General features: G+C 37.8%; 1 protein-coding gene across 2 annotated transcripts in view; it reads right to left on the reverse strand.

Moving 5' to 3' along the window:
- Positions 1-18,576, reverse strand: part of LOC131062392 (uncharacterized) — a 214,978-nt gene that overhangs the window by 25,815 nt on the left and 170,587 nt on the right. For both annotated transcript variants that reach the window (XM_057996042.2, XM_059221446.1), the window contains 3 exons: positions 4,732-4,811; positions 4,228-4,363; positions 3,353-3,545 (listed from right to left, as the gene is read on the reverse strand). In XM_057996042.2, the coding sequence (XP_057852025.2) occupies positions 3,353-3,545; positions 4,228-4,363; positions 4,732-4,811 (409 nt within the window). The remainder of the gene's footprint in view (positions 1-3,352; positions 3,546-4,227; positions 4,364-4,731; positions 4,812-18,576) is intronic.

An 18,576-nucleotide genomic window follows, 5' to 3' on the forward strand; every position in this document is an offset into this window, starting at 1 on the left:
GGTGTTTGTTATTTTGGTTTTCTTCTATTTGATGCATTTCAGTTTCATACCATTGGGGACTTGTTGATTGTAGGTCACCGTATATGGTTAGTCTGAACCCAAAACTATGCCAAGTTCAACTGTAGGTATTCGTCTTAGGTTGCGCTAGAATTGGGTGCCTAATGAGTATCTCTAGTCTGAAAATCCTTCATCCCCTTGGAGCTTGCATTGTTCTTGTTGTGTTGTGAGGGTGTCTCTGGCAAAACAAGAATTAGTTTATGGAAATCTGTCTACCTGCTAAATTATTTGGTATTGTCACTGTCCTTAGGATCCCTAAACCCTTATCTTTTGCTTTTATTTTCCGTAGTCTGAGAATCGCAGCATCGTTTGGTGCAGGCCAACTTGTTGTGAACGTAAACCCCCTTGTGTTACTGGCAAAACACATCAATCGCTGAGCTATCCTGCAGTCAAGACCTGACATTTGGAACCTTGAGGTTGTCCCCTTTGATCATCTAAAATAGCATTAGGGATTTCTTATGCAAGAGAGGATAGGATACTCAACATTCTATTCTGTGTTGACCGGAGAGAGTTGGTAATCTGACTTTAGCCACCTCAATAGAAGGGAAGGGAAGAAAGGATCCCAAAGAGCTTACTTGCAGACCAGAATGAGGCAAGACAATTAATATACACTCTGGAGAAAACTATTGAAGAATATTGCAGATCCAATAGATTGCTATTAGGAGAATGCAATAACATGGAGACCTGTACCCTACGACAATCTCCCACAAACTCTACAAACAAACTGAATTTATCCTCTATTACAATCATACTAGATGACAGATTCTTGGAATTTTTGCAAACTTTGGAAAAGGTCTTACCCTTAAACAACATATATTTGGAAGAATTAGTTAATAAAAGTATAAGGAAATTGAGAAAAGAGGAAAAAGATGAAGGATAAGCCATGCTAACTTTGGGTGAAGAGTTACGGTTATTAACTAATCAAATGTCACAAACAAAACCATGAAAAGTTGTTTTGAGAAATCATAACTCCTCGACCAAGACCCATCCCTACAACCATATAAAAGTAGGAGAATTTTAGTAGAAGAAATACCATTGACAAAAGAAGAAGAAAAGAAAGAAGCAAAGGCAGCACAAGAGATTGCTTGGGAAATAAATTATTTGATATCAAATTGAAACGAGATAAAGGTAGGGAGGAGAAGCCCTAGATAGTCCAAAGCATCAAGAAAGAGAAAAAGAAAAGCCCTCAAATCTAGAGATATACATTGGAGGAGAAACCACATAAGATGGAAGCCTCAATTAAGATACCTATTTTTGGCCAAAACCCATTGAAGCCATCGAACATGTCCTGTTATCGGAATCCTTGTGTGAGAGAAAAGGTGTGAAAGAAGATAGGCTATTAGGCAGAGACTATTGGATTTTGTATCATCTCTGAGAAAGGAAGAATTAGATTAGTTCATGAAAAACTATCCTGAACATAACAGCAGTTGCGATGATTTCTTAGTAAATTTTGATACACCGGCTATTCCTATCGAAAGTGTGGGTAAAATGAGAGAATTGGTGTAGAAATAAAATGAATCCATTATGGCATATGATAAAAGGTTCAATGAAGTTTTCCGCAAATTAGACGAACCATTGTTAGAGAAACAGAAGATTGAATGGTTCATTTCCAGATTATAGGACATCAGGGTTGGATTGGATGGAAGAGTCTTTGACTCCTACATAGACTTGATTACAATGGCCTATCAAATTGAGCCACAACCTTGGAGAAGACTAGAGAAAGATGAAACAAAAGAAGCTCTAAAGGAACTTCAATTATCAGTTAAAAAGTTAACAATTTAGAACGAAATTCTATCAAAAGAATCAAAGAAAGAAAAGGAGATATGGTGTACATATTGTTCTTGGGAAGGACATGTCCAAAATGATTTGCCTAAGGCACAAGGAGATAAAACTGTTATTGCGCTACATGTGTAAGTTAAAACTATTAAAACCAACTTTATGTGCAGAAAATGGATTCCTGAAGTGTTGAGGTGCATATCCTTGGTCTATTGAAGCTTCAATAGCCTAGTTTTGGAAACTCTGAATAGTTTCAGAGATTAGTGTTCCAAAATGCTAGGGGTGGAATGTCTAGTTTCAGTAATCTCTATAAAACAGAAAAGTGGCTTCTAGTTGTTGATGGTTCCACAGATGAGTTCTAAGACCTACAAAGGTGCTAATGAGTGTTTCAATATCTGTAGAGTTCGAAAGTATCAGATATACATAGGCAAAGTGCATAACTCTAAAAGTAGAAACAGGTAACTGTCAATGATGTCTTTTAATGGTGGTCAAAGAGGTAGCGATTGAAAATTATGAAAACCAATTCAGCGTTTAGAGTTCATCAAATGAACTCACATACATGCTGATTTTGTTTAGTCATGCTAACCTAGAGCTTGAGCATGAATATATCTATTGTAAGGCCATAACCATTTAACTGCTTGTATCCTGAGTTTACTAGGGTGACAAAGCCAACCTTCAATAAGCAACACAGTGCAAGCCTTCTATCCAATCTCTACATTTGTATGTGCAAAAGATAGGTTTCTTCTTATTTATTTGTTGTGGTTTTGCCATGCTGGGTAGCTCTTCGTGTGCATGGCCAGCTTAAGTTAGCTGTTAGTATTCACTTCTATATAAGTTATGTTGCTCAAAATTAGAGAGGAAGCCTCCAATAACCCTCATAATTACTTATGTAAAAGCAACTTTATGCCCTTTACTTTCTCCTGTATAGTTGCTCTTGTAGATTATGTTATATTACACTTACTTTCATCTCACTATAGTGAACCTATCAATAGATGATCTTAACAAGTTCCCTCCAGTTTCTCTTACATGTAATTTTTATCCCTAGTTATTGACATTTCATCTTTCAGAACAAAGTCAAAATCTTTATTTATATAATGAAGACAATGTGATGAATGTTCTTAAAAACCCAATATCCACATCCAAATTAAATAAGTAATTGAGAACACAAGCGTAGAAGAAGTCAAGTCACATTGTTCTCACACGGTTAGGTGCCCTATACCATTGTAACAGACAGATAAAGAAATAAAATGGAAATTATGATAAACATTTCACAAGCTCCTTCAACGTTGTTTTCCCATGCAATGAATGATGCTCTTTAAGATCAAACTATTTTTTAAAGATTACATCCAAGAACCTAACTACACTAACATAATTGCAATAAAGTGAAGGGAGAACGCAATGACTCAGATTGTAGGGGAAACTATGCACAATATTTTAAGAACAAAAAAAATGTCCTGTTCAGATAAAATTAGCAAGATTTTGAAATACGCACATCTATACAATGACAGCTTCAGCTTACCGAGAATAACATCATGAACCAGATTTGCCCTGCGATCTGCTTCTAGTTGATTTTGAAATAGTTCAGGTGGATTTGTGTTGATCTGGATCATTTCGCCATCTACAACCCCATCACTAGAGCTAAAAGTTCTTTCATTTTCTTTTTGCTGTTGAATACTGTATTCAGAAGTGAAGATGCCTTTATCTAAGAGAACCTATAAGTGTATAACCACAAAATATGTCAAATGTACAAACTAGAAGGAAGACGTTTACATATCAAGGCAGATTCACTTCTATCAAAATGTGGGCTTTCAAAATGAAGAATTCCATGTCTAAAGTACCAATTTATTAAAGCACAGAGAATTTTTGTTGTCCTCAGTTTTAGTTTACTTTTGTTTTTTCTTTTACTATGGATTCATTACAATTTACAAGGCAATTACATTTATGATGGCAGTATCAACACCTTATCATCAAAGTATAAACCAAACATCTTCTTTGGAGAATTCCTTGTTTTGCCCAATAGAAATATCTTTCTCGTTGTACTATTGAAAGAAAAGAAAATGTCTGTTGTAAATGACTTAAAGAAGAATATTCCTTGTTATTTAATATACTTCAAATCTTTGAAAATGAAACAGTGTGTGCAAAACAAAATCCATTGGTATGTTCTTATTACTCCTTTTCTCAATCTATCTTACTTTATTCTCTTACTGGAAATGAGTGTGCCCTTGGAAATGGAAAGAACAATACCCAATTATAGTTTGCAAAGCAATTTTTTTTTTTTTGTGTATTGCTCTATCACTTGTTCTATCCATGTATTTATCTGTCAGTCTATCTCTCTCTCTCTCTCTCTCTCTCTCTCTTAGTTGCTTAAAATGGACTAAACAAAATGAGACTTACTTCATGGACTTGTCTAATATAAGAAGCAATAACATCTTCTCTTCTCAACAACTGTATTTGTCCCAATAGCCATTCATCAATTGCATCCTCCATTACCAAGTGCAGAATTTGTTTTCCAATCCAGAATACTTGTCGCCTGCAAATCAGTAATATACTATAAAAACTTTTTTATCTATCAAATGTCCCTACATGAAAAGAATAAAGTACACAAGCACTAAACTTATTCTCAAGGAAACAAAGATCCACATGATTTACACAAATTTCATCCAAAGACATCACCCAAAACATGATTCTATTATTGGTACAAAACCCACACTCAGATTATAGTCATTTGTCCACGCAACCAAGGAAAATTATAACGTAACATTTAAACATTCATGTGATTCTTTACTAAACTTAAAATTTCTGTCAATTTACAATTAATCTAGTGAGAAGATTTCCATAGATTCAAAATTTCTAGATCATGTAATTCCATTAACAAATTCATCATTTCCTTGGTCTCACCTCAGCCAGCCTCTTTGATTAAGTTGAAAAACCTTGTCAACTAGATTCAACAAGGGGACACATAATTTTGGTGGAGTCCACTGAAAGCATTTCCAGAAATAAAAATCAAATCATTAGTATAATTCATCATACACAGAAAAATTGAAAATCTATAATTACTTACAAAATTGGCATCTAAATCATTACTTAAACTGTCATCAACAAAACGCCACAAAATACCCCTCCATAGTAATTTTGAAATAACAATGAACATGATTACAAATAAATTAGAAATTAAAAAATAAGAAGAACACTTACCAAAGGACTATAGTTGAAAATGACTTGCAAATTTGCAATATATCATATGGTACATATATTGAGGTTGCAATAAGGAAAAAATATAAATGAAGGAGTTCATGCTTCTTGTCCTAAGAACTTAAGATCACTATCTCTTTTCTAAAGTCAAGACTATTTTTGAATGAAAGATCCCTGATGGATCTCTTTTACCAATCTGCTGTAATTTTTATTTATTTAAATTGATTTTTCCTGCTTATTAATATTTTCTTTCAGAAATAGACAAAAGTTGCAGAAGGGTTGAATTCTTTTTGTATTTTGATGATTTTTCAACAAGTAAATAATGAAGTACAAGTACATGAACAAAGTACTGAAAATGAAGTTCATATACAGCCAAAACAAATTCGATTCAAGGCAGATTTCTGAATATAAAATCAAATATTTGACCAGATGAAGATTTCCAATAATTTCAGGAAGATTACAATCAGGAATAATTCCAACCTGGATGCTGAAAGAGTAACATAACTAGGAATGAAGTTGTGGCAAGATTCCAGCCCTCCAAGTGCTGCACGTGGGAAGGAAAGTGGCTGCCAGGTACAGCCGTACGGCTGCCAAGTACACCCAAGTACACCCAACTGGTTAGAAACCCCAAAACCCACGCTGAACTCTGTCAGAATTGCTGAACCTCCAGAAAGAATGTCGTACAATCTCCAAGATGCTAATAGCTGCAAACAAATCCAAACCACTGTATTGGGGGCTACGTCCCAAACAGGCAAGGCATTGGGGTTGGCGTCCCAGATGCTAAAAAGCTCTTCCAGAGCCAAATCTCAAATCCAAGATGTAAAATGTGTAAAAGATAATCATAGAATGAAGCTCCTATCCCCTTATAACCCCTCTCAATTGCAAATCGAACCCTAATTGTCTCCAAGTGGCGTGGTCTAGTGGAAATGTTATAATTTCTTATTTTAAAGTGGTCATGTTACTAGAAAATGACCTTTTTCCCCATAGACAGAAATCCGCTCACTGAATTGCCCTGAGACCAAAGAGAAAGATTTAAAGAATTTCAAGATCTTTCCAACGAGCTATCACACAATAGGATGCGCATCCAGATGAGACCAAATCCCCTTATTACTCCAAAATGGCTAACAACTTAGCCTTATTTAATTATTAAATGCTAACTTAGGAAATATTAAAAATATAACCCAAATAGCCACAAAATGCCCAACTGACATTACAAACCCTAAAATCATCCTGTCACCTGTCTGTGACTGAAGTCGGAAATCAAGGATTCACTGGTAGTCTCATCCCTAAAATCTAGGGATGTTCCTAAAATTTAGGAAACAAGCCCAATCTCTTTGAAACTGAAACCATCTAAAAGGTCATGAATAACCTCACGACTGGCAACTGTCACGACCTCCTAAAATTTAGGGATACCCCCTAAAATCTAGGAACTGCTCCAAACTGCCTGTAAAGCCAAAATCCAATCACTATATGCACTGAATGAGTCCCAATCAACCTCTGCTAGCCTACGAGACTCCAATTATAGGCCAACTCCTCCGTCTCCGATGTCCACTCTAGAAAGGGGACATGACATTGAAGTCGACAATGGGGTAGTTAACAGATAGAACAAGTTAAACTTAAAATATAAGTATGATAAATGTAGCAAGGAAAAAAGTTTGGTACAACTTGAGTGGGCCTTAATGTGAAGATGTACGTTCTCTAAATTGGATCACTTGTTAAAATCTAGAAGGCGGAAGAGCTAAATGAACAATTTACAAGATAACTGGAAAAAACAATTCCCTTGTGGAATGCTTTCACAAAAGGGATAAATGGAAAAAACAATTCCCCTGTGCAATGCTTTCAAAAAAGGGGTCTCATACACCAATTTGGTATCTCACTTTGTTGTAACCTTAAAAGATATGGTCTGTTCTTGTTCTCATAATGTGGAGTTCAAATTGGGTTGCTAGTAATGTTGCAGTTCATGATAGATTCAATGCAGAGAGTTTGCACATAGGAGAGTAAAGAGGTCAGCAAATATGGGTAGGTCCATATACTCTTTATAGGAAACTTAGCCAAAGTAAAGAAAATAAGAGTTTGTGGTTTTTCTTTTTCCATGGTGATTGACTCTACCTAGAAAATTGCTATATTTTTAATTCCAGATTCCTAGAAAAAATTGAATTTATTATGAAACTTTAGTATCCAATCTATTATAAAATCTATGGGAGGTGCTATTGTTAATACTTAATACACAATTTCTAGTGTTTCTCTTTCTTCTTTCTTTTGTTATCCTAATTAGGTATTATTGGCTCCTTTTCTCCATGAGGTCATCAAGTTCAACCATAGCTGTCTTCATGTGGTCCCAGATCTACCAAATTGATTACTTCTTTCAGCCCACCATAAATATTGGAGGCATTAAACACCCTTTAGGATATTATTGGTTCACATATGGGTGGATATGTATTGTTGAAGCACTTCTCATTCTTGAAATATGCTATGGCTAAGACTCCTTGACACCTTAGCTCTCCCTCTAACGGTCATGGCTCTATCTCTTCCCAATATCAAATCCCTTCTCACAAGACTCTTCAATAGCATAGATCTCAGAAACAAGATCACATCACCATTTTTTCCCCTAATACCTATAATTCTTCAGCTCTAAATGTTAAATATCCTATGTGGAATTGGTTGCCGCCTTAGATTGGCGAGAGCAACCCCCTTATCCCTAGACATTCTCCCAACACATTCTCAAACTTCATATTGGTACTTTAGATTATAATGTTGTTGACCACTCAAATAGGTTATTGACCACTGACACCTATGAATTTTGGTTTTCTACTTGGGTGGCCTTCTTTTGGTTCTATTGCTTTGTGGGGTTCTCCCCACATTTCTCTATTTCAAATTGTACTTGTTTGCATGTTACTCCTTTACTCCTTTTAATCCATCCCCCATTTTTTATAGCTATTCTCACTTTTTCATTCTTTCTTTTTTCATGTCTAGGGCCTCTTTTTTCCCTAGTCATTTGCTGTTCTACCTTTTGCATCTTGCATGTTCAAGTCCCTTTGATCTACTTTTGATCATTCATGGACATTAATATATGTTTTTTCTTTCTTTCTATGGGAAACAATATTTTTATGGATTTTGGAAAGATGAAAATATGAATGCTTTTAATTGGAAAGTATATATTAGTAGGTATCCCTTGATATCCTCATGTTGACTATGAAACCCTAAAAAGTTACAATAAGCTAAAGTGGATTAAGATTCAATTCTTGGATACCTCTTTGTGGATATTCATTTTTCAACTTGTGATGACTTGTAGCTAAAATATTCATAAATATACTTGTTGACGTGTCTAAAGTTGTGTCGTCACAACACTCTATCGGCCAACACATAATAGAATTTACTAGTTGAGTATCCTATCCTCTCTTGAAATAAGGAGATCCCTAATGCTGTTTGGATTGATCATTTGGGCATGACCTCAATGTTTCGGTTGTTAGGTCTTGATTGTAGGATAACTCAATGGTATGATGTGCTTTGCTGGATACACAAAGGGGACTTACGGTTAGGTAGAGTCGGTTCTGTTCGTACGGGCTCCCTAGGATTCTACGGTTTTGATTTCATCAGATTTTACTTTAACACAATGCTATTTCAACTTCAACTTGATAAAAAAAGGAAAAAGGGAAAGGGAAGGAGAGAGAAAATCTAATTAATCTACCTAAGATAGCATGTTCAGAAAAATAGACAGAAACCTTAAAAAAACCAGATTAAACATCATCAGCTAATGAAGCACAATTCTGTAAAAACTAGTGCAATCTTCAATGGGAGTTAGATTTTCATGCTATTAAACATAAACATAGAATCATATATTCATTCATTTAATGTTTAATAACCGAACAAGAGCATAAAACTAGTTCAGATTAACCATGCAAGAGGAAATGACAATCAATCAATCCTTCATGGTGTGAACACTAAGGTTTCTATTAGATATAATCCTAAAAATACCATCTGAAATTAAACTACATAACAGGAAAAATAAAAGATGAAGAAGGAGACCATGCACTCACAAAGAAACCAGACAACTTTAATATCCATTAAATCTGCATAAATTCCACCAGAGTTGCAATAACAATCTTAAACTTCCTCTAAAACGAGGGAGAAAATATCCCTTATATAGACTTTCAAAAATGGATGAATGGCCAAGATCTAATCTTACAAGTGGCCTAGATTCATCCTATAAAACATGGCTGCCCATACCTATTGATGAAGAACAAAATATCATCACCAACCATCAACTAACTAATAACTACCAACTACCCAACATAAAGTTGCTCCAAAAAGTGCACTTGCACAGAGCTCAAAATCTGCAATGACTTTGGTAGTTGGAAATAAACTTTATCCTGAAAAAGTGCACTTAAAATTAAAAGAAACAAAATACTTTTCAAGAAAGCACTTTTTCTTTCCCCGAGGCAGACTCTTTCTCCAAAAATTCGACTTCTCCTTGCAAGTAGTCCTTCCACATATCCTGATCTGCTGCGTGTTCTACCTGAACGTAGTTCTGGAATCTTAAGCACAACTCAAATAGTTCCGTTCCTGGAGGCATAGGAGGATTAAGCATTTTGTACTGAATACCCTCGTGGCGGTTATCTACATTCTTCAACTCTTCTCTCCAATATGATTTACGAGCTTCAAAACGCAATATGTCTACTTGTAGCCCACTAGCAAATTCCAGGTCCTCCATGGAGTAGGTGATTTTATTGGTTTTCAGCCTATCCTCCCACTGCAGTCGTATCTCATTATCTTTCATGCTACTCTTCCAGCTAGGGACCATCGATCTGAGGATCTTTTCACCAACATGCTCCATGCTTAACAAAGCTTCCTCGCACTCATCTTGCACTTTGTTGATTTTGCCCATCATGTCATTCTTCATGCTGAGAATCCAATGCCACTCCTTGAAAGTATTGACATTATAGGGATCTAGGATAGTATGTAGTGTGGGGATCTGAGTGTGGGTCTAAAATAGAGCCTTCGTGAGGGGCAATGCCCCGACAATCGCCTCTTGAGCATTGAAACATTCTTTTTTTAGCTCAAACACTTTGACACGAGTGGATTCCTTGTGGAAAGCCATTTCTCGCACATCTTTGATGATCTGCTCTCCCTTTTTCTTAATGCCCCAAATCCATTCCCTGACTACCTTGGCAGTGTCACGCACTCCTTCAAATTTAGCTATAGTTTTTTGTGCTAATGCCAATGGAGGAATGTGGGACTCAACGGTATGCTGCAGTGGTCTTAACAAGTGGTCTATGTACCCCTCGACTTGCTCAACATGAGCTCGGTACATATCCCTTTCAGCAGTTATTTCATCTAGCTGTCTGAGCATATTCTGTACGAAATCTTTGAATTCTTCCCTCTCTTGCTCTTTGGTTGCTCGCCCTATTGGGATGAACGTGACGCTACAGTCAATCAATGCAACCTGATCTGCCGGTTTGTCTACAAGCGGGGCAGCAATATGAATCGTACTATTCCTTTGCTCATCCTTGGTAATCCTGGAGTAAGTCTTTGGCTTTTTCTTTCCTTTAGCTTTTATTTCTCCTATCCGAGAGAAAATATCCTCCAGGTTAATTGGTGACTTGACAGTCGCCTTCCACTGTGCCCGAGCTATTAACCAGTCCTGAGGGATGGCCTATCCAGATGTGACTACTAAATCCCCACTTTGCTCTTTGGATGCCCCAACCGATTCACTGCTTATCTGTAATTGATCGGAAATAGAAGGAGGAATAGGTGCAGTATCCAATCCTTTACTCACGGCTGAGTTTTCTCCCACCTCATTGAGCAATTGCTGGGTATCCTCTAGTAGTGGCTTCTCTTTAGTCCTGTTGGGTTCTTGGGTTCTATCTTCTTCCCTTTCTCCCTCAATCGTGGTGTCATCCTTGTTGCCACCTTCCTCCCGCTGCAACTCATGTCTGCTCCCTTGTGTGGGCTCTTGTTTGTCAGCTTCTTGATCTGGTGATATCTCTCCTTCCTCGACCTGATTTTCAGGTCTATCCAAACCAATGATCCTTGCCTCCATTCCTTGTTGACTTTGTATTTGCAGATCATTTGCTTTTGATGCAATAAGATCATCCTGTGAAGGTGGAGTTGGTAGGTGATCAAGTTCAACTACATCATCCTCTGAACTGGGGTCCTTGGACGAGGAAGTAACCTCTGGTCTCTTGATTGACATCTTTTCTCTTCTTGTCCTTTTTGATGTCCGAGTCCCCCTATTGGCTCTTGCCTTCTTTCTCTTTTTTTCAAGTTTCTCAACCTCCTCTTTTGGCATGCTTGATGCCCCTTCGTCCTCTGAAGATTGGGAATCGAGACTATCCATCATATTATATGTAAATTGGGTTCTCTCATGGGTTAGCCTCTCTATCTGTTGGGACAGCCAGTTCTCTGTGTATCTTCTTGGGCTCTCCATGACAACTTTGAAATCCGTGATTGGGTCCTGAGCCCAATCGATGGTTGGCTGCCTCAAACTCTTGGACTTGCAAGCAATTCCCATAGTTTGTTACCTGATCTGGGACTTGGCAGTACTCATAAAGTCGCATTTGTTGAACACTCAACCTTGAATATTCCCGCCGACGGACTTCAAAGTCATCCGAACACTTGCTCCAGTAGTCCTCAATTGATGCCTAGGCCCTGTAATGCTTGCCGTAGGGCCTACTTTCCCAATCCAGCAGGATCAAAGCATTTCCTAGGTAAGTGCTCCTATAAGCAATATGATGCCAGTTCGTTGAATGATTCCTCGGCCTGCACCGAATTCTTGAAGTGCACATCAAGGTTACCCAAAATCATAGGGAAGGTGAATCCTGATTGTTTTTTGTCCCTGAGTATGCTGCTTGCTGGGTGTGCCTGCCTTGCAACCTCCATGAGGACTAATCTATCTGATGGGTAACACGGAAGCCAATACGGTGTTCCCTCAAAGCCTGATATTCTGATGTAAGTGAATCTAGGGAATTGGATGAACCATGCAGTGTACTTCCGAATCAGGGTGGTAGCCTGCTTTGATAATCTTATGCGTAACCCTCCTTGCATTAATCTGACCATGCACATTGTAAAAGCGTCATTCACACGTTCATACTGACCAATCGCATATGCAATGTTATTCTTTTCTCTTTGAACTATGTCATAGTAGTGCAGCTGAGGGTAGTAGTCGTATACTTTCACCTGATTTGGCCCATTCCCAATCTCACCTCTTTTTATTAATCTTGGTAGTGGCTGATGCCGAGCAAACATATAGACCAGGTAGGAGGTCATGGCGAAGTACTTTTTCTCTTCGAGCTCAACCAGCTGTGTATGAGTGTTATCGTCGATGATTTGAGCCCAGTCAAACTTAGCTTTCCCACCGAAGACCTGCTCGGTAAAGTAGAACATCCATTTCTCAAAGAGATTAGATTGTGGAAGTCCCATGACCTGACTAAGCAAGGTAACCATATCACCATACTCATTGTGGAAGTCACTTCTGTGGGTCTTTTTGCCGAACCTAGTGCTCGGGGCTCTTCTTTCCTTGAACCACTCTTCGTTTATCAGTGTTTTGCACTGACTAGGATTTGTCATAAATAATGTGGGCTTCATCAATAGTTACTGCAGAAGCGTGCTCAGGAAGTGGGATGTCGAATGCTTCTCCTATAGCTTCAGGTGTGAAGTCGGCCATTACCATTCCTTTCAACACCACTAATCTGGTTTGTGGTTGATAATGCTTAGCGGCTTTAACCACCAGCTCAAAATTCTACACGGCCGGTGGGAAACCAGTAGCCTAAGCAATACCACTCTCCAACATCCGTTCGGGCTTGCCATAGGCATTAGGAGAGTATACCCTATTCCTAAAATCCTGAATGTCGATATGTCCCAGGTCTGTATCTCCTATATTGTCCCACACACTTTGGGCCTTTGACTCTTTGACTCCTCTCCCTTGGTACTGGTATTTCATTTTTTCAAACTTGTGGGGAATGTCAACTTTGGAAGTCCATGATGCTCCGATTGTGTTAGGTGCCATTGAAGACTCTGTCGCTGATTTAGGCATTTATCCTGCACAACTGGACACAAATTACAAGACAGGCCTTAATGTGAACATGGGTTAGCAGAGCCAGAAGACGACGTTAGTATAAAATTGTTGAACAACCAGATAATTTAAAGTTTGAAAATGTCCTAAAACAGGCTATTTAAACAATTTTTATTCTGCGTTTTAAATATGATCGGGATACTGAAAATTTAGTTGGTTTCAGGTAGTTGATTTGAGCAAATTTTCATAAAGAGTTGCTCTTAATTGCTGATGTTTTGAAAAAGTTGCTATGGTTTAGGTTCATCATTCAAGTTTTTAAGCTTTGATTGAGCATTTGAATGTTTTGATCACGTGTTTTGAAAGATGGGCTTATGTTCTCAGTTTTGGACCGAATTTTTGAGTTTGCCTAAGTCTGAAGATTTTTTGGTTGAAAGGTTTATTTAGCAAATGATAGTTGTTAATTGCTGAAGGGTGTTTAGTTTTCAAAATGAATTTGAATTCTACCTTGTATTTTAAACCCTAGGTTTCAAACATGATCATTTGCACAAATTTAAATCATTTGAAAGAGGAATTCAAACTTACCTGTCGACTTTGTCTTTCGAATGACCTTGCGAAGAAAACTTCTCTTGCTTGTTTGCGCGATTCCGAACCTATTGTTTGATTTTCGGCTTGAAAGAGGTTTAGGCGATCTGATTCTTCATCTTCTTCTCATTCTCCATATCAGCCAAATGATGCTCTTTGCACAATTTGGAGGTTTTATTGTTTTCGATTAAAAAGTGCACCTTTTGGACTTTTGTTTTTCCTTATTTCATTTTCGGTCTTTAAACTATTTGGCGTGATCTGGTGCTATCATTTTTGGCTTGTTTGGGGACTTTGCGGATTTCAGCCCTTATGGAGATTCTGTGGATTTGAAGCCTTCTCCTTTCTGGCTAAAAGTCTCTCCTTTGCATGATTTTGATCTTTGAATGTTTTCAGACTTAACGAGAGAATCCTCTGGCACGATGTGGAAAACTGCTTACGATTTTCGGCCTATAGAGAGACGTTATTCGCAAACTCTGAGCTCCTTGCGATCTTAACCTTACTTCATTTTCGGCCTCTTAGGCTTCCTTAAGCGATTTTCGGGCTACTTGGCATCTTGAGAATTTGGAACTCTTTGTTCATTTTTAGCTGATGAGGCGAACTTAGACGTTTTCTTTCATTTTCGGCTTATGGGCCGAATTTGTGATTTGAACTTAGCGACTTACCGTTTTTGAACGTTTGGGCCTATGAAGATTTTGCAAACCTGAACGTTTTCGGCCTATAAAGGTGTTTTGCGAGTTCGCCTTACTTGGGACATTCTTGGCTTCCATGCCGATTTTGTGAGTTTAAGTTTTCTTTGCTTTCAACTCCAAATTTCGTTTTTCAAATCTTTGCTCACATTTCGGCCTATTAAGCCGATTTTCAAACCTTTGCTTGCATTTTGGCTTATTAAACCGATTTGAACTTTTAAGTTGTAACTTTTCAGTTTTTAGGCCGATTTTGCCTTTAATTAACATTTTGGCTTATAAAGCCCATTTGTGAGTTTTAGTTTGCAATTTGGCGTTTTAGGCCAACTTGAACTTTTAAACATTTTGAATTTCGGCCTATGAGGCCGATATTGAACTTTTAAACACGTTTTTGGTCATTAGGCCGATTTTCCAATTTTCTCTCACTTTTCGGCCTTGGAGGCCGATTTGTGAGCCTTTCCTTTACTTCGACCCTTTAGGTCGACCTTTAGCTACGTTAAGTTGCATTTTGCCTTGAATTTCGGCCTTGGAGGCTGACCTATGAGCCTTTTGACTTTGCATTTTGGTTTGGAGGCCGATTTTTGGCCTTAGAGATTTTTTAAAGTTATTTTCGACCTGAGAGGTTATCTTGGGAGTCATCTAAGTTGCCTTGCTCACTTGTCTCAACCAGCTTTAGGCTTGAAACTCGCCCACGAGCGATGTCGACTTGACCATATTTGTGATTTGAACTTCAGGCTCTTCATTCATCTTTCCCTTTGCGAATGGAATCACGATCAACTTTCAAGGTGAATTCCCTAGGACTTAGGATGTATCATCTTCTTAACACTTCAAATTCCTTACTGTTGCAACTCCTCTCTACGAATTACCAGAACTTCCAACTTGGGACATCAGCGAGGACAAGACAAAAAACAAAAAAAAAGGGGGACCGTGTCGGCGACGGGGAGTGTGTGCAAAGCACAACAATACCTAAATCTGAAATCCCTAATAGAAATATACACATAGTTTGGAAATGAATATTTCCATTGAAATATATTAGACTAACTAAAATCTTTTAATACAAATGCGATTCCTAGAAGAAATTGCCTTATGAAAACAAAGAGTTTTGTCCTCTAATCTCCAAATCCAAAAGGTTACATCCTTAGATCCAGCAAAGGAACACAAAATGCTCACAACTATAGCCAATGAGGGTTTTGTTTTATAAATAGGCAAAAGATCCAAACTAATGAAGCTGCTTGAATTATAAAGAGATTCAAGACCTAGCTTAGGGCTCAAAATCGCATGCCCAAATCAACCTCAAATGGTCTTGGAGGAAGAGTGTAAAACCACCCCTACATTTTATTGATTATTTTTAGCCAAACAACTTAATAACAATAAGCATTCAATTGATAGATCATTGTTGTTCTCAAACTGATATATCATTTGAAACATGCCAACAACTGATAACAACAACCACTTGATGAAATTTCATATTCAAATATCCAATTATTACATAGCATTAATAGAATCACAATCAAAAGTATGAAATACCTCTAAAATAGGACCAATTGGTAGCTCAAAAAGTTTGGAACCACAAAATGGAAGAGGACAATGTTGTACCTAACGCACACACACCCCATCTTTTCCGACAGGGATCCCCATTTGTTTGTAGCCTGCCTAAGTGAGAGGAATCCAAAAGGGGAGGGCCGTCGGTTATTTCACCAAGCAAATAGGTGAAAATCAAAACACTTGGTGCATAAAACAAAGCCAGAATTCCTGTCAAAAATGTCGAGAGGAAAAACCTCAAATTATGCCTTAGGGCATAGTCGCGCAGAAGCAAAATCTTTTTGTGTCTTAATCGCCTCAAAGGCCGATGAAAAGGCCAAAAAAATCCGGAAACCTGGTGCTTAATACACAGAACAAGAGGCTAGCTCGCAAATTGTTTTTATCCCGCCTTCCAAACTCGCAAGAAATACAGAAAAGGGCGATGAAAATACCGATAGAAACCCCCACGCATAATGCCAAGGTTGAGTCTCATGGGCATTTTAAAAGTCAAGGCGTTTCGTATTTTATCATCACCATTCAAACACAAATAAAGGCCCGAAGTTCAAAGGCATCCAAAGGTTTACCAAAATGTATGAAAATGGGAACTTACCAAAATCGAATTCTTATGCTTTAAGCATGAAAGCATTTCACCTTCATAACCCGATAAATATCTCAATAGCGCCAAAGTTTGGCGAATGAGCTAGGAACAAAGCATGGGGACCAATGTGCCTTTGTGTCGTGACTCCTCCTAGGACGATGAAAACACTGAGGAAAATGCCCAAAAGATCAAAGCATTATTAATAGGTTGAAGTAATGAAGTTTGATATTTTTAAAGGTGCTTTTATTGGCATTCTCTATTAAGCCAAAAGTTCCTTTCCAAAATGTCGAAAGTGGTAAGCATTTAAAAGACACAGCAAAAATAAATAAGTTCGTATGTTTTGTTTTAAGGCCCAAAATTCTTTCGCCATAGCCTTTTTCGCCGAACATAATGCTAAGGTCGGGTCAAGATAAGTAAAATCAAATACAAAAAGGTTCAAATTGTTTTAAAATAAAACATCTATCATATCGACCCTGATGAGTACCACCAAACAAAGAGGATACAAAAATATCAAGCCTATTTCTTTTCGAGTAGCAAAAGTGAATGTCATTTATCCTATCGAGCCTTACAAAACCAAACAAAATACAGATAAGGGGTTTATTAAAATGACAAAACAAAAGATCGTGGCATTTTGAATTAAAATACTTTTGTCACTGCCTCCTCAAAATGTCGAGAGATATACCGAAAGCACAAAATTGCTACCAAGGCACAAGATAAGGTATTGATTCATTTCATTCGTCTAGTTTTGATCTGAGGTGTTTTCTTTTCAAGTTTGGATTCAATCATAAGAAGATGTTAAGGCACATATCAAGAGGTGACAACGCGATATTGGATTTAGAGGAAGCCCGAAGCACCAATTGAAGATGGGATTGTGTTGACAAGTAGGGATCCTCACCACCGCTACGGTGCCGAAGGATAAAGTGATGTCATTCTCAGGGCGTGAGATGGCGACAAAGCAGTAACAAAACACAAAATGCTACCCAGGAAGTATGCAGACTCATAAATACACAACTGGAAATTCCAAAAAATTAGTTTGTAAAACTAAATTGCTTTAATGTAAAATAACTACTTGTAGAGCCCCCATTAATGCGATTTAAAACAAAAGGGGGCACAAGTCAGTTATTTCTCAGCTACCTGATCTACAAAATTGATGTCAAACAATTGTAGGTAGCTGAAGAAGTGGTTGAGGGGGCAGTTGTGAACTTATGGAAGCTACTATGCATGGGTTAAAGCTGCCAGGCTTCTAGAAGACAGATCTCAACTATTAGATGGCTTCAGTCCTGGCCATTGATTCAATTTGTAAAATCTATAAAATGCTTGGACCTCTCTCTTTGTAAGGGTTAGATATTAGAAAGTTAGATTTTACGAGTTAGAACAATCAGCAGTTAGGATATTAGGAGTAGCAATAGAATAAGACTGCTGGAAAGGAATTGTTGTAATGGCAACTAGAACAAATAAATGTGAAACATTGAAGCATGGTGTTTTGTTGTTTGTCTTAGTGTGTTTGCATGGTTTCTCTTCATCCGATTAGTTAGAGTTCAATGTTTTTAATGGTGAAGTGTGAGGGTATTTGATGTGATTTCAGGTTCATACTATTAGGGGTTTGCTAATTGTAGGTCTCTGTGTATGGTTAGTTTGAACTCTTTTATTGTGCTTAGTTCAACCGTAGGTGTTTGTCTCAAGTTGCGCTAGAATTGGGTGCCTGAATGAGAACCTGTAGTCTGAAAATCTTTCATTCCCTTGGAGCTTGCACTATCCTTGTGGAGTTGTGAGTATATCTTTGGCTAAGAAGGGGTTAGTTTATGTGAAATCTATCTACCCACAGCATCAATCATTACCATCATTGTCCTTAGGCCATCTGAACCCAGTCCTTTTGCTTTTATTTTCCTAGCTTGAGATCCAAGGCATCATCAGATGCAGGCCAGCTTGTTGCATTCATAAGTCCTCGTGTTTACCAGCAAAACACATCAACCACTGAGTTATCCTAAGCCATCAAGACCTACCAGTTGGAACCTTGAGGTTGTCCCCTTCGATCAGCTCGAACACCATTAGGGATTTCCTTATTCAAGAGATAATGGGATACTCAATATTCTATTCTATGTTGACCGAAAGAGTAGTAGTACGATATCCCGCATCAACAAAATTGGCGCTAGAGG

Source organism: Cryptomeria japonica, chromosome 5 (assembly GCF_030272615.1).
Source record: "Cryptomeria japonica chromosome 5, Sugi_1.0, whole genome shotgun sequence".
NCBI lineage: Eukaryota > Viridiplantae > Streptophyta > Pinopsida > Cupressales > Cupressaceae > Cryptomeria > Cryptomeria japonica.